General features: G+C 37.8%; 1 protein-coding gene across 1 annotated transcript in view; it reads right to left on the minus strand.

The window, feature by feature from the left end:
• LOC126251440 (protein MAK16 homolog) overlaps positions 1 to 8,884 on the minus strand; it is a 68,824-nt gene extending 59,940 nt beyond the window's left edge. Inside the window, exons 1-2 of the mRNA XM_049951864.1 lie at positions 8,488 to 8,884; positions 8,339 to 8,385 (exon numbers count right to left, since the gene is read on the minus strand). Coding sequence (XP_049807821.1) covers positions 8,339 to 8,385; positions 8,488 to 8,502 — 62 coding nt within the window. The 5' untranslated portion in view covers positions 8,503 to 8,884. The remainder of the gene's footprint in view (positions 1 to 8,338; positions 8,386 to 8,487) is intronic.
• Positions 8,885 to 16,976: the final 8,092 nt, after the last annotated feature.

A 16,976-nucleotide genomic window follows, 5' to 3' on the forward strand; every position in this document is an offset into this window, starting at 1 on the left:
ACCTGCGATTCTATCATTAACAAATATTGATCCTATTACTCACAGTGGCAGCATATGCTGCAGTTCCACACGATTCCATCCACAGAAACCTTTGATTCTTTAAAAGTCATTTCACCACCACATATGATACATTTTCATGTCTCTGAAACTAATCCATGAGATATGGACCAACAGGTGATGTCACCGTGCAGAACTAAATCACTTAAATCAAAACACTTCATAGCGCTCACTGACATAATCACAAAGTACTCCTCTAAAAGCTCTTGAATACACAAAACAGCAAACAAGGCAATGGTTTCAGTTTCCACTCTAGAAATAAATTGCCTCTGTTTTCACCTTTCACTTGTTATGTCAGTCTTACCTTAGTGGCTACGCAAAACTGACACACTGTCAACCTATGAGCAGTAGTTAAGCACAGCCGTGACTATCCCCGGCCCTGTTCTACACTTCAGCCAAGGAAATATGCATACACATGTGCTGCACTAATTTGAAACTTACCTTGTTTCATCAAAAGTCTTATCACAGGGAAGAAGTATATAGAGCCATACCTGATGCTTTTGTGTATACATGTAAAGTCACAAGAAAAATGTTGGTTGCATGAGTGTGCAATGTGTCCTGATGCTGAAGAGATCACCACTGGAGCATTACACCTTCAGGATACTGACAACGACACAACCTATGCACTGTCAGAAAGAGGAGAGTTGGTAATGCAGTCAATGGAGCCAGGAATTTGAGTTAAACAGAAGTTAACCATTGAGTCATGACAGGATTAGTTTCCCTTCATATCCACAGCATTCTGAGACAAGCCATAGCAGAAGTAAAATCAGCCACAGGCTTCTTTTTGAGTTTGCTGAGAAGTATTCTGTTGCTTAGCAAAATGAAGTTCGAAGTTACCACTTGCAGTCATCAGAAGTGTAAATGTTCACATGAATTGCTCTTTTCCTTCGAACCTCACACTGTGTTTCTATTAGTGATAACCTCTTTCCTGACTAACATGTATAAAGTGTAATATTCATTACGAGTCCTCAGCTTTGACCAGCAGTGTAAGAAAAGTGCAACAAATACCATAAACAACTACCAACCCAAATGTTCTACAGATAACTCACAATCAAATTGCCACCTTCCAACCTAACATAAACCTTGGACTACACAACAGTGTCGCACAACCAGAATTTTTAACTTCCACATTATTCACCAACAAACAACAAATCTGTGAATATAAACACCAAAAGATGACGTCACAGCAGACATTAACATTGTGGCAGCGGTTAAAGCCGACGACTCATACCGAATATTCCTCTTGACCCCATGACAGAATACATGCAAGCAACACTGTCAACAAGACTGAAGAAGTAGCGTAGATGGTGCGGCATCACATTTTAAAAACTGGTTTCATGATCTAGGAAAATACCGTTCAGAAAATAAGCCAAGAAAACAGATATTTTCAGCAACTGGACATGGTAAAAATGCTGTGATGGGGTAGGAAGTCTCTGTAAACATCTTGCAACAAAATTTAACTTCCAGAACAAAGCTGTTGATGCTATAAGAGATGCTATTGGATTTGCACAAACCACAACAAACTTACTACAAACCATAAAATGCTTACTTCGCAATAAACGTACATTAGGGGAATTCTGTTTAGAGAAGAGACAATAGTGTTCCTCTTTGAAACAAAGTAGTAGAAATTCAGTCAAGTCACTAATGGGTTGCATCTTGGTGTGGCACATATATTGCAACTATTCTCCATGCAGTGCAGCCTGTTACTGAGCATGAAAAGCAGTAACCCTTGAAAGGCTTCATTCTGAGCAACTTCTTTTCACGTGTCTGTGTGTGTGTGTGTGTGTGTGTGTGTGTGTGTGTGTGTGTGTGTGTGTGATAATCAGCGACGGGTGGGAAAAACCAAGCTGCAACGTATAGCAGTCCACTTATGCACCTTATAGTCCGATAAATGCTTCCAAATAGTCATCATCTGCTAACCAGTGTAGTTTCCATTTCTCATGTGCTGCTCTTGTTGGATAATTCTTATTCACATGTAAATTCCACCTGGCTACCCAAGTTCAACGAGAAGCAGATGATAAAAGACACATGAACTCTTTTTAGCAGTTTTTGACCTTGAGTGCAGTTAAGCCTAACTCAAGCCTTTCTCACATTTTGTACAGAAAAAGATTGGAGTGAACAAAAGCATCCGATTCCACTGGTCTGCTTTGACCTATGACATATCGGTGGTGGTGCGTGCAACGTCACTGTGGCGCAGAGCTTTCGAGTTGGTTGTGTTTGCAGATGTGTTGTGGGTCATTCCATGTCAATTCACCCAGGCCTTGACACCAACCATGTCAGATTTTGATGAAACTTGGTAAAATTACTTCTTTTATCATCCTGAAAGCACTTGTAAAATTTTTTTGCTCTCTCTCTTATAGTTTTTTTTATATAAATTTTTAAAGTTTTTACATTTGGCGTTGTTTCAGCAGTCTGAAATCTTAACTTAAACGTGTCCTCACAACTAAAAAAATTTGTATATTAAAGAATACTAAGGGTATCAGTATGAAATTTTGGAATAAGTTTGTGTATTATATCGAAATGTTAAAAGAAATTACCATAAAGATATATTAAAATCTTCCAAATGAAAAAAAATTTACAAGTTTTTTTATTTTTTTTAGCTAACGGATGTTTTAGTTTTACAAAAACTGCAATATCTGGAGTCTCAGACCTGATAGAAAGCTCAAATTTGTTTTAAAATACTCTTAATTGCATAGGCTATTAGATAAAAGAAAAATTATGTTGGCTTTTTAACCTGTTTAATAGTTATCTAATTTTTAAAATAATATTAATTATATTTTAAAAATAAAAAGTACCAAGTGACTTAGACTCCGAAAATAAGTTTTTGTCTTCTTGGAGTAACAATGTACACTTGGATTTTGTTTTGTTACTCCTGTGTTTTGAAGTAAAAAATTATTACAGTGTTAAATAGTGCTTGGATAGTATTTTATTAAGTTTATTCGAATTTTCAGTAAGTACTGTTACTTAGTTTACAGAGATTCTTTTCCAATATTCTATAAAAGTAACCAGAACAGTAATCAGACCAAAAGTGAAATCAGTAGGTCAGATATTCAAACCTGTAGCGTAGGGTTATTTAAAAATCTGACTGTTTCCAAACAACCTACACACCTTCAAAAAAGTTACAACTGGTATCTGAATTGAGTGAGGAAGAAAAAGATTTGATCCACTTACAACCTGGAATTAATCTGTGTGAATTTAAGAATATATGTTCACACCACAGCTACTACTTTTTAAATGTCTTTGAAAAGTATCAAACAACATGTGTAGACCCACAAAAAAAACACAAAAAGCCCATCAAAAAATCGTTGACAAGTGTAGGCTTGGATCTTTCTAAACAATTACTGACAAAAAATATTAGCATAAAACCTGGACAAAAGCTTTGCTCAACATGCCGTAACTTTTGTGAAGAAAAATTAAGAGTTGAAGTCGATGAAAGTGAAACAGATGATGAAGTCATGGTTGAATTAGAATCATTGGAATCCAGAAATGAATCCCTCGTACAAACAAACTTGCTCTTGATAATTTAGGTTTAACACTGATAAAGCTTCATGGTTTGTCAGAACAAAGTAAAGGGTCTTATTTTAAAAGGAAGGTTAGCAGTATTGAAAAGACTGCAAAAAAGGCAGTTTCAAATGCATTAAAATATGATGCACCAAGTTCTCATGATGACGAAGAAGATACAAGTGTGGTTGAGAAAGCAAAGGATTTTGATGTAATGATTTCTCTTATGAAAGAGAAGATTTCATCTGATTCTTTAAGTTTTCCTGGCAGACATAACATTCCATCATCTTTCGGGCGTGCACTTGGGACAGCGACAATTCTTCTTGGGATATTTCAGCTAGAAACCTCCCAGCCATCTTCAAGGCGAGTCGGAGACTGAGTTCATAGCATTTGCGCATGCCTCTCTGTATAAATAGTCACGCGCAAACTCTATGAACTCAGTCTCAGACTCGCCTTGAAGATGGCTGGGACGTTTCTACCTGAAATATTGCAAGAAGAATTGTCGCTGTCCCGAGTGCACGTCCGAAACATGGTGGAACAAGATTTCATCTGTTGGGAGGTCTACAAAAATCCAGATTCTGACCTTGGTTCCAGATTCTTGGAGCCGAAATAAAGTGATGAAAGAATTTAATGTAAGTGAGTACATGGTGCAAGAAGCTAGAAAACTAAAATCTGAAAAGGGTATTTTGGAAACTCCTGGTCCAAAAAAAGGTAAAACTCTTTCTGAAAATACAGTAAGACTTGTAACAGATTTTTATGAATAGGATGAAAGTTCCAGAGTGCTACCTGGAACAAAAGACAAAGTAAGTGTTCAAAAAAATGTGTACATGCAAAAAAGACTCATTTTGTGTAACTTGAGAGAACTCTATTATTCTTTCAAATGGGAGAATCCCGAGGCAGAAGTAGGATTTTCAAAATTTTGTTTCTTGAGACCTAAATGGCGTATACTTGCTGGTGCTGCAGGCGCACACACACACTGTATGTGTATGCTGTATCCACCAGAATGTTAAACTATTACTGGCTGCTGTGAAAATTGAAGAATCTTATAAAGACCCAATTAAGATGCTTGTGTGCAACACGGAAAACCAAAACTGCATGCTACATCATTGCGACAGCTGTCCTGCAAATACTGCACTAACCGAGTACTTAACTGAAAAACTAAATGAAGATTATGATTTAGAAGAAGAAATTGTAATCAGTCAGTGGGTTAACACAGACAGGGCAGAAATGATCAAACAGTCTATCAGTGTTGAAGACTACATTTCTTTATTGGTTAGGCCATTGGAAAAGCTCACCCCGCACTCGTTTATAGCAAAATCCTAATCAGCAGCCTTTAAAAGATTGAAAGAAGACCCACCACCCAAAACAGCAATTATTGTGATGGATTTCAGTGAAAATTATTCCTTTGTTATACAAAATGAGATCCAAAGTTACCACTGGAATAGAGGTGGTTGTACTCTTCACCCAGTTGGAGTTTTTCTAAGAAATGAGGAAAACAATGTTTTTGTTTCCAACCACTGTTTTATTAGTGATGACCAAGAACATGACACTGGTTTTGTTAGCTTTGTACAAAAAGAAATTACAAAGTTGTTGTCATTACATCATACTGACATTGACTCACTACTTTACAGATGGTTGTGCTGGGCAGTACAAAAATAGAAACAGTTTTAAAAATTTGACTGAACACTTGAGAGACTTTAATTTGAAGGCCCAACACTTTTTTTGCAACAAGTCATGGAAAGTAGATTTGTGATGGCCTAGGAGGAACTATTAAAAGAATTTTAAGGAAAGCCAGTCTACAGCTTTCAGACGAAGAACAAATAATGACAGCAATCGATGTGTACAAGTTTTGTGAAAAAAATACTGAAAACATTCATTTTCACTTTATTGACAAAAAAGAAGCTGATTTGCTACGGTTAAAACTAGAAAAACGTTTTTCAGCAACCTGAACCATTCCTGGAACAAGAAGTTTTCATAACTTCAAACCACTTCCAACAAACAACCTTGAAATCAGAAGGACTACAGATAGTGTAAAACCCTCCTTAGTCTTTTCTTTCCATTCTTCTTCTGATTGGGTTCGCGCTGAACCATCCATAAATAGCTATGTGGCTGGAAATTATGATGGTAACTGGTACTTTGGACTGGTAAAAACAATATTCAATGATGAAGAAGATGCAGAAATTCTATTTCTAGATCCTTCAGGACCAGCTGCATCATTTTATTGGCCTGAAAGAGGAGATTCTTGCATAGTGCCTTTGGAGCACATAGTCTGTCTGTGTGGTAGACGCACCTCAATCAAGCGGCACTGGAAGAATGTATAACTTCAAAAAAGACTGTATCAAAAGAACTGAAAGCTCTTGGATGAAGTGTAAAAACAGTTTGAATCAGCATTAATATTTATTAAAAAGACAAAATTACTCTAAAAATTCAATGTTTCAAGCAATCAGTTGGGTTACACATAAGTGTCGTAAGTACACTATCTTTGTACATAATTCTAATGTAATCTACTATAATTAATAAACATGTTAAAAAGCCATCATTATTTTTGTTTTATCAAGTAGCCTATATGTTTAAGAGTAAATTAAAACAAATTTGAGCATTCTATCAGGTCTGAGACTCTAGATATTGCAATTCTTATAAAACAAAACATCCATAAAAAAACATGTATATTTTTTTCATAGAAAATATTAATATATTTTAACAGTATCATTTTTATCTTCAAATATGTATAATAAATAAACTTGTTGCAAAAATTCATGATGTTATCTAAAAGAGTTTTTAAGATTAGCAATTTTAAAGTTTTGAATACAAATTAAATTTACCATTTCCGAAGGTTCAGAAAACGCAAAACATAAAAACTTTAAAAATTTATAAATAAACTGTAAGAGATACAGCAAAAAAAATTTGCAGGTGTTGTCAGGATGGTATTGGAACCATTTGAGCCAAATTTCATGAAAATCGAAGGAGGTCGGTGTAAAATTTATTTTTTATTGGGTGATTTGATATGGAATGACCCTTGTATTTGATGGTGCCTTCTGGTGATTGATTGATGTGGACATGCCGAGTTTAACGTGTGATACTGGGTTCAATTGAGTTTTGGTTATCATGCTAATGTGGTTTTGCATTTAGGTAGTTGGTGCGGTAATGTGGTTTGTGGAAGTGTTTTCAGTGGGTTATTAATTTCATTTAAAACCAGATCTGATTAGTTTGTTGTGCGGGTAGCCATTTAATTCTTTTATTTTTTTTTTTCTGTCGGGTATGGATATGACAGTGAAGTTCAGAAGTGTATCATTACACTCTGAGATGGCTGACAATATGATGTCTGTCATACAGTTTCTGCACGTTTGGTCTTATTGCTGAATGTTAGGTATCACATCTGTGACAACAACATGTGGTTGACGAGAATACCAGCAGCTCGAACCATAAACATGTACATTTGGTGGTGTTTGTGTGTGTGTGGGGGGGGGGGGGGGGGGGGGGCGTAGCAAGTGCAAGTGGTGGTTGACGTGGGTGGCATTGCTGAAAGCTTTTATTGGTAAGTAATTTCTGTTTTGTTTTATTCTATAGTAATTGTGATGTTTTGTGTGTTGAATGGTTATGGTAGGTCAGTTGTATTTTAACTGATGTAGTGAACATGGGGTATTTCGGTTTTTGAGTTGTTTGGGTTTTCGTTACACTTTTCGGAGTTGTGTGATTGATATTTTGGCATCGGTAGCTGCGGTACATCTATACACGTCAATGGAAATGTTCAATTCTTGTGGTTGTGTTGGTGTAGCAGAATGCTGTATTTACATTTTTTTTAATTATTTGTTGGGTTATAATGCAGTGTTTTTCATTGCTGTCAATATAGCTTGTCCCCTCTGTAAACCCCCAATTTTCCGCTGTTGTCCTGTTAGTTTCATTTTATTTTTGGAGTGAGATGTTGTCATTTTTATATTTGTTCGTGTTTTTTGACGTGTGTATGTAGTTAAATCATAGTCATTTCGTACATGCTGTAAGTAGCAGTTTCCGTAATATTGATGACATCTTGGGTCAAAGCAGGCGAGGGAATAGAACGCTTCCATAATGGTAAATATTGGCCATGCTAACTGTACCTTCTGCAAGTACAATGACCAAATAATTTACCACGCAATTTTTGAAATATATAGAATGGTTTGGAGAAATATTTACAAAGAATCAAAAAATTCTGATACTTTAATTCTTATTAAGAAATATGTCGACATTTTAAGAACCTACGACTTTAGCATCATTGCTGGCAGTTTGTCGAGTTTCCACGTCATTATTTCTCAAGATGGTTAACATCCTATAACTATGGGTATTTTCAAACAAATTCTTAAGTTTGGAAAAGTTACTTACATCCTTCAGTTCCCCAAATTATATGAAAATAAAACTCAATAGTGTATGTCTGTTAATCATTTCTTACAGGCCAGTATTGTGAACAATGTTACGACTAAAAATAATTTCATATTACTAGCTCTCTTCTTTACAAATTTTTATTTACCCTTCCGTTACGAAATTTCCACATATATCCTCATTTACAAAAATTAACAGAAAAAGTAAATATTTAAGCTACAAATGTAACTCCATCTACAATTTTATTAGCAACTTTGAAATAGTGAAAACATGTAACAGACTCATAAATGACCTGTATCATATGATATGAAACTGGCTCTACGAACTTCATGTTTACACCTTTCACTTTAAAATAGTCTATTCGTTTGGACTGAAAAATTATATGAACATAACAGTAAGGCCTGAGTGCGTACGGTAATGTACTTACTTAACTTTGAATGAGCAGAAAGATTTATTTATAACACTCCACACAACCTGGAACAGTGAAAAACCGACAACCAAAAATTAATTGAAGCCAACTGAAGTTATAGATATTTATTATTAAACAGATGACAGTACACATTCTTAAACACTTACGTCGTCGTGTTGCATCACGTAAAATACGACTCCACCTGTAAGCGCAGTTTGTCAATGAAATCTGAAGTTACACAATCCAAAGCTCAACAATAACCTACTACATACACGCACACAAAACCCACATGCTTAACTTACTAACAACATGTCAACACTACGTCAAAGATCATCAAGTTGAACGAAACCACATTTCATGAGAGAAATACACGTTCCCACGTGCATTGAAAACTTGCACGTGAAAATCTCATCCAACCCCTAAAAAATTACCGACAGAACTAACGATGAGGAACATCAGAAAACCATTCTCGTATAAACCGAGAAACTGAAATGCGTTCATCCGGTTAATCGACATGCAGGATAAAATTTGTGCGCAATATACATGTTTTGACTATGAAGGCCGTTTCACACTGATGTTACATCATGTCACCGCCACGTCAGTCACCTTCATGGCACGTCCATTCGCTTAGCCAGTACCAAAGGTTGAAAGTGAGATTAGATTATGAGTTAACATCCATGATACAAAAAGTCGGAGTGTAGCATCGAAATTGAAAAACTAACAACGATAAAGTTTATTATTAAAGCAGACACCACAACATGTGTTCTTGATCAATTTCGTATGGTAAAGTGCTGAGAAGTGAAACATTTCAAATTATCAACATTTATATGCTAGCGAATGTTTGTATGTATTTAAATACACATAAACACATCAAATGATGTTTATAAGGAAATAAATGAAGCCTGCTTACGTTATCCATTATGCTTTTTATTCTTACTCAATTAATAATCAGTAAAAACTGTATTTTCCTACTTCATTACAGCGACTTTTCACTTAAAACGTTATTTAGTGAAAATTGCGTCGTCAACTTATGTTCTTATTTACACATTGTGTAGATGTCAGCTATATTCTCCTATTATAAACCATAATTATTTCTCGCATTCAGATATGTAATCACGCTTTTGGAACAAAAATTCATTCGAAAAACTATCCAAGGTGCCATGGAACATTTGCAATTTGCTGCGAAAATAAGCACCATAATAAAATGAATATTAAAAAGAAACAAAAGCATGAGATCCATTACTATTCCGCGAACGAGCGCGGCGGAAATGGATCAAAAGATTGATCTTAACAAACGACGACACCATCAAAACGTTATTCCCGAGAAACTTTGACGTGACGGTGAGTAGACAGACTGTGTCACGATCTTATTCAACTTCGTCGAGTCTCTACCTGCGTGTATGTCGCCATTTGAAATACATTGTGAAAAGTTCTGAAGTGACGTGACGGCCAGTGTGGCGCTGGCTCTGAGCACTATGGGACTTAACATCTATGGTCATCAGTCCCCTAGAACTTAGAACTACTTAAACGTAACTAACCGAAGGACATCACACAACACCCAGTCATCACGAGGCTGAGAAAATCCATGACCGCACCGGGAATCGAACCCGGTCACGGGATGCGAGAACGCTACCGCACGACCACGAGCTGCGGACACGACCAGTGTGATTGGCGTTGATCCGTTATCAGGGAAAAAGTGAATGACATAATAGAAGCAAACAAGGAGCAAAGCGAATTGAGGGCATAGGATACTAATTCAGTGTGTTTTAAGTCTAATTTTCTAAAGTTGACCGATTCCATCGGGTAGTGGGTAAGTAAGGGACATTTCACACTTGCCATCATGTCACGTCAAAACATTCCACTATGAGTTACAAATGGGAGCATTCAAAGTGGCCATCAATGGACCTTCGTGTCATATTACATAACGACATGTCACCTCACCTCACATTATGTCACTGTCGAGGTTTCTCAAAAAGAAAGGTTGACAATGTCATCGTCTGTTAACACTGGAAGTTAACATATCTTCACTGCACTCACTAAAGGTATAGTAATGAATTCCACGTTTCATCTTTTTTTTCGTAGCAATTTGCAAATATTCCATCCTACTTTAGGCGTAACTTTCTTTAAGGAGTCGCCAGCCGCGGTGGTCTAGCGGTTCTGGCGCTGCAGTCCGGAACCGCGGGACTGCTACGGTCGCAGGTTCGAATCCTGCCTCGGGCATGGGTGTGTGTGATGTCCTTAGGTTAGTTAGGTTTAAGTAGTTCTAAGTTCTAGGGGATTTATGACCTAAGATGTTGAGTCCCATAGTGCTCAGAGCCATTTGAACCATTTCTTTAAGGAGTCAGCAATCAGGCACCTTGCTGTCAAGGAAGTAAAACAATACAAGAGTTCACAAATTGATTCAGAATGCACTCAAGGTAATGTTAACTTATTTCAACAGAATATTAAATGATTTAGTAACAATGTAGGTTAACTTCTTGTCTATTTGGAAAATTTAGATAGCTCTGAAAAGACAGACATCCTGTGCCTATCTGAGCACCATATAACGAGAGGGTTAGAGAAGTTAAATATAAAAGATCAGACCTACATGCTAACATCTTACTGATGTAGTAGAGGTTGATATATTCAGACACGGTCTGGTGGTAGTTGTTGGCTGTCAAAGTGGTTTTAGGTGTACTGTCTCTCCTGACAGCGACAGAGACACCATTTATCCCTTTCAGTAAACATATTGTTTGGTTTGGCATTTATCTAGAGTATCCTTGTGTGCGCATCTCTTTCTAAAACTGAATAGGGCCCTCTTACGCAAACCAAGAAGAGTATGAAATGGACGCAGTGAACCAGGTCTTTATGCACAAATATTGGCGGTTGCCCATGGGGGGGGACGGCATCAAAGGCCAATAAGCTCAGAATGCAGTTTCTCATATGGAACGCCAAGGAGCCAGGGTCCTATGTATGGTATCCATGTTGCATGGAGAAAAAAATCCAAAGACAGTCTTGCGGTTTCACCACACACCATTTCCACACTTGATGCACCATGGTCAGATTTGAATGTTTTTGATGCACCATGGTCAGATTTGAATGCTGTGTGTAACCCCAGTGGTAAAGGGTCAACCAGGAAGACTTATGGCAGATTAATGCTGACTTACATGTCCTATGCCAGCGTTCCACCATGCCACTGATGGCTGCACAGTAACTGGAATGATGATAAACAAATCTGCGTAGTGCGGCCAGCTCGTTGGAAAGGGCTGATTCAAAATGATGGCCCTGGTCTGTCATCACATCCGCCGGGTACCCAAACCTTGAACAGCCATGCAGTGAAGAATGTTCTTACCATGACGTCCAGAATAGGAGCAACCTTGACCCATCGGGTAGACCTGTCGATAGCCATGAAACATTGCTAAGTCCTTGCACCAGTGGTAGTGGTCCTATGAGTTCTATGTGCTCATATGAAAACGACCTGTTTGCTCCAAAACTGAACCAAGTGTCTTATAAGCAGGACATGCTGTTTAGATGGCTATTTCGTTGTATACCCAGCCACACATATCTGTCCATCACTATGAAAATGATTGCATTGCCCCCTGCATGTGCTAGTCAATGAATTGCATCAAACACTTATGCTCTACAACTTGGAGGCATGAAGATGCAGGATCGGCTCTGAGACACATCACACCAAATGAGGAAATAGCCCAACAGTAGTTGTTCTAGGGGCATCCCCATAATTTGTATTGAATGGAAACTCTGCATTCCTCCATCTATTTCCTGTGCCACAGACAGTTGGTTTGGATCCACATTTGCTGAGAATGTATTGATTCTAGAGAAATAGTCCATGACAACGTTGTCTGTTCCTCTCAGGTGATGGATATCGGTTGTCGTCAATTGTGCCACAAACTCTAGGTGGCGAAACTGTCGAGGAGAGAAGGAGTTGCTTGGGCTATTGAACTGAAAGGAAAAAGGCTTATGATCTATGATAGCAGTAAAGTGTCGCACTTCAACTTGTGTTCAGAAATGCATGATTGCTACATAGACTACAATAAATTCCCAGTCTGGGCCTCAGACAACTTCCGAGAGAAAAAAATCTAACAGCTGCCATAATCTGTTTAACTTCTGCTGTAGCACCATCCCTATAGCAGTCTGATTGGCGTCGACGACAATTACTAGCGGTGCCAAAGCTATGGGATGAGCTAGAAGTACTGCTTCTCACAATGATTATTTCACTTTTTCAAATGCAGCTAACATTTCCAGATTCCATACAATAGCTCGCTGTCCCAGCGAATTGATGCCCAAAAGCACTGCTGCAAGCAGTACCTGTACCTCAGATGCCTGTGATAAATGACATCTGTAAAAACTGACCATACCCAGGAACTAGCATAATTTTTTGTTTTCAGAAGCAGTACTGCCTGTAATGAGTCTACTTTAGACTGAAATAATTTAATTTCTTCCAGGGTTATACAATGTCCTAAAATATTCACTGCTTCTTTGTGAAGGACATATTTCCTTTGTTCATCTGCAATCCATATTCAGTAAGTCTTCCAAAAATCGTCTGTAAGTGTTTTAGTGCCCGGAAGCAAAAGTATAAAATATCAACACATCGACCAGATATGCAAAACAGAATTTTGGGCCAAGTAGGACCTTATCAACAAACCTTTGCCAGGTCTGTGTGGCATTCTTAAGGCCAAATGGCATTTACACATATCCAAATAGGCTGAAATGTGTGATAACTGCAGTCTTTTTCAAATCTTATGGTGCTACCAGAATCTGATGATATGATTTCTAAAAATCAATAACACTGAACAACTTGGAACCTGCCACTGTGGTGGTAAAATCATGCAAGTGCGGAATTGTATAACGATCTACATCTACATCTACGTGATTACTCTGATATTCGCAATAAAGTGTCTGGCAGAGGGTTCAGTGACCAAGCTGTCTCTCTACTCTTCCACTCTCGAAAGGCACTCGGGAAAAACGAGTTTTTAAATTTTTCTTTGCAAGCCCTCATTTCTCTTATTTTATCGTGATGAACATTTCTCCCTATGTAGGTGGGTGCCAACAGAACGTTTTCGCAATTGGAGGAGGAAACTGGTGATTGAAATTTCATGAGAAGATCCCGTTGCGACGAAAAACTCCTTTGTTTTTATGATTGCCACTCCAATTCATGTATCATGTCTATGACACTATCTCCCCTATTTCACGATAATACAAAACGAGCTGCCCTTCTTTGTATTTTTTCGATGTCATCTGTCAGTCCCATCTGATGCGGATCCCACACCGCACAGCAATACTCCAGAATAGGGCGGACAAGAGTGGTGTAAGCAGTCTCTTTAGTAGACCTGTTGCACCTTCTAAGTGTACCGCCAATGAATCGCAGTCTTCTGTTTGCTCTATCCACAGTATTATCTATGTGATCGTTCCAATTTAGGTTATTTTTAATTGTAATCCCTGAGTATTTAGTTGAATTTACAACCTTCAGTTTTGTGTGACTTATCGCATAATCAAAATTTAGCTGATTTCTTTTAGTACTCATGTGAATAGCTTCACACTTTTCCTTATTCAGGGTCAATTGCCACTTTTCGCACCACACAGATATCTTATCAAAACCATTTTGCAAATCTTTTTGATCATCTGATGACTTTACAAGGTGGTAAATGACAGCATCATCTGTAAACAATCTAAGATGGCTACTCAGACTGTCTCCTATGTCGTTAATATAGGTCAGGAACAATAGAGGGCCTATAACACTTCCTTGGGGAACGCCAGATATTACTTCTGTTTTACTCGATGACTTTTCGTCTATTACTGCGAACTGTGACCTTTCTGACAGGAAATCACGAATCCAGTCGCACAACTGAGGCGATACTCCGTACGCATGCAGTTTGGTTAGAAGACGCTTGTGAGGAACAGTGTCGAAAGCCTTCTGGAAATCTAAAAATATGTAATCAATTAGACATCACCTGTAGATATCACTTATTACTTCATGAGTATAAAGAGCCAGTTGTGTTTCACAAGAACAATATTTTCTGAAACCGTGCTGATTATGTGTCAGTAAATCGTTTTCTTCGAGGTACATCATAATGTTCGAATACAGTATATGTTCCAAAACCCTACTGCAAATCGACGTTAGTGTTATAGGCTGTAATTCAACGGATTACTCCTACTTCCCTTTTTGGGTATTGGTGTGACTTGAGCAATTTTCCAGTCTTTAGGTACAGATCGTTCTGTGAGCAAGTGGCTGAATACAATTGCTAAATATGGAGCTATTTTATCAGCATACTCTGAGAGAAACCTGGCTGGTATACAATCTCGACTGGAGGCCTTGCCTTTGTTAAGTGATTTAAGCTGCTTCGTTACATCGAAGATTTCTACTTCTATGTTTCTCATCTTGGCAGTTGTTCTTGATTGGAATTCAGGAATATTTACTTCGTCTTCTTTGGTGAAGGAGTTTCGGAAAACCGTGTTTAATAACTCTGCTTTAGCGGTACTGACAGGCGTCTAAAGCTAGCGAAATGAGGGATGCTCAACTACCGGACCTACCGATAGATGGCTCTACCAGCTGATTACTGTCGTCTGTATTGCCCGCCATATTCGAATTTAGCTAGAAGTTTCTCTCGGTCTGTGCGGTGTACAAGGGATTAAGGATTATCGAAATTGTGATTTCTTGTTCCACTTTAAATTTTACGAAGCGATGGAGTAAGGAAAGTGACTTACACAGACTTAGTGCGTTTACTAATTCGATGTTTTTGAACAGGTTTCCTCTAAAGCACCCAGAGCTACTAAAGAAGTGGATTACTTCCGTGAAGCGGAAAGATTTTAATCCTAATTATTACGTAGTGAGACCTGGAACGTGGAAGAAACGTCTCAAACCCGAAGCAGTGCCATCAGTTTTTGACTTTCCGACACATTTGATGCCACCAAATAAACAGCCTCGACGACATGTTGTTTGGATTTTGAGTGACAATGATGATTCTCCATTTGAGGTAGCTAATTAATTTCCTTGCTATGTGTGTGCTTTTTACTTTTGTGAATTTATTTCGTACGGACAAAAATGGGTTACATAGGTCTAAGCAATGATGATGTAATACAGGTCCATATTTTTGTTTTTAGCGTTCTGTCATGGAATCCGTGCTCGATTTGCCCACTGCAGACGCTACTGATTGCGTGGAGAATGTTGTCAATGAGAATGGAAAGCATGTCCCATTTATCCTATGCAGAAGCTGCGAATTGTGTCGAAACCGTTAGTATAAGGATGTTTTCGCTCCCCCAAAGTTTTCTTATAATATTTTTTCATCAAGCCTTGAGTTGTTTCAATCATATATAACGAAATTATTTCTTTATTTCAGAGTGCAGCTGGTTCTTCAGTAATTGATTGTGGTATACAGTCGAAAGTAGAAATGGAAGACAAGTCGACCGAAACTTGCAATTTTTTTCTCAGACATTGTGCATGAATTAAAACGTAAACTGAAGTGCGTCCGTGAAAAACTTCGAAGAAAAGAGAAGAAAGTGTTTTCCATGGATGACATCATAAGTTCATTGAAGGAGAAGGGGCATCATCCTGAGAAGTTACATAACTTCCTCAATCATCAGAAAGGGACACAAGTGGAATTAGTGTGCAATTTAGTGAACACCTCTATCTCGTCAAAGGGTAGTAGATACACAACAAATGTGAAAATGTTTGTGATGATTGTGTACTTTTATTCACCAACAGCATATGAATACCTGCAAAAATTAATGCCTCTGCCCCATAAATCATTGGTTTCCAAATGGGTGGCAAGTGTAGACTGTGAACCTGGCTTCTTAAAAGATGTTTTTAAGTAAATTGATTTGAACCCAATTGTAAGGGACCAGTTCAGCGATTCATGTCTAATTGCAGACAGTATGGCAATTAGGAAGCAAGTAGTTTGGGACCAAGGAACTAAGCAATACACAGGTTTTTTAGACTTTGGTGGGGAAGTGCGTCAGTCAAAAGAAGTAATAGAGGCATCTGAGGCTCTGGTTTTCATGCTTGTCTCTATTAAAGGCAAATTTAAATGCCCGATTGCATATTTCTTTATTGACAGTGTACAGGCAAATAATCGGGCCACACTGATAAAATCTGCTTTAGAGAGACTGCATAGTTCTGGCATTAGGGTTTGGTGTGTTACATGTGATGGCTGCAAGGTAAATATAAGCACTTCACGTTCACTTGGCTGTACTTTAAATTTTTCCGAGGGTGATTTTAAAAGCTCCTTTCTCATCCTGTGGAAAAATACAATATTTATTGTATCTTGGACATGTGTCATATGATTAAGTTTGTCAGAAATGCTCTAGCAGAAGTATCTGCTATTGAGTCTCCAACTGGCATTATTAGATGGCATTTCATTGAGCAATTGAACAAGGTACAAGAAGAAGAAGGTATGACATTTGCCAACAAACTATCAGGACAACATATAAGTTATGTAAATAGAAAAATCAATGTTTCATTAGCTGCACAGACTTTGAGTTGTAGCGTGGCAGATAGTATAGAGTTTTTGAGGAGGGTTGGTGATCCAAATTTTAAAGGAAGTGAAGCAAAAGTAGAATTTTTGTATTCTATTGATAGGATTTTTGACATTCTGAACTCCAGAAATCCATTAGGTAAAAGGTATAAGAGCCCCCTGAGACTTGACAACAAATCTTATTGGCT

Source organism: Schistocerca nitens, chromosome 4 (assembly GCF_023898315.1).
Source record: "Schistocerca nitens isolate TAMUIC-IGC-003100 chromosome 4, iqSchNite1.1, whole genome shotgun sequence".
Lineage (NCBI taxonomy): Eukaryota > Metazoa > Arthropoda > Insecta > Orthoptera > Acrididae > Schistocerca > Schistocerca nitens.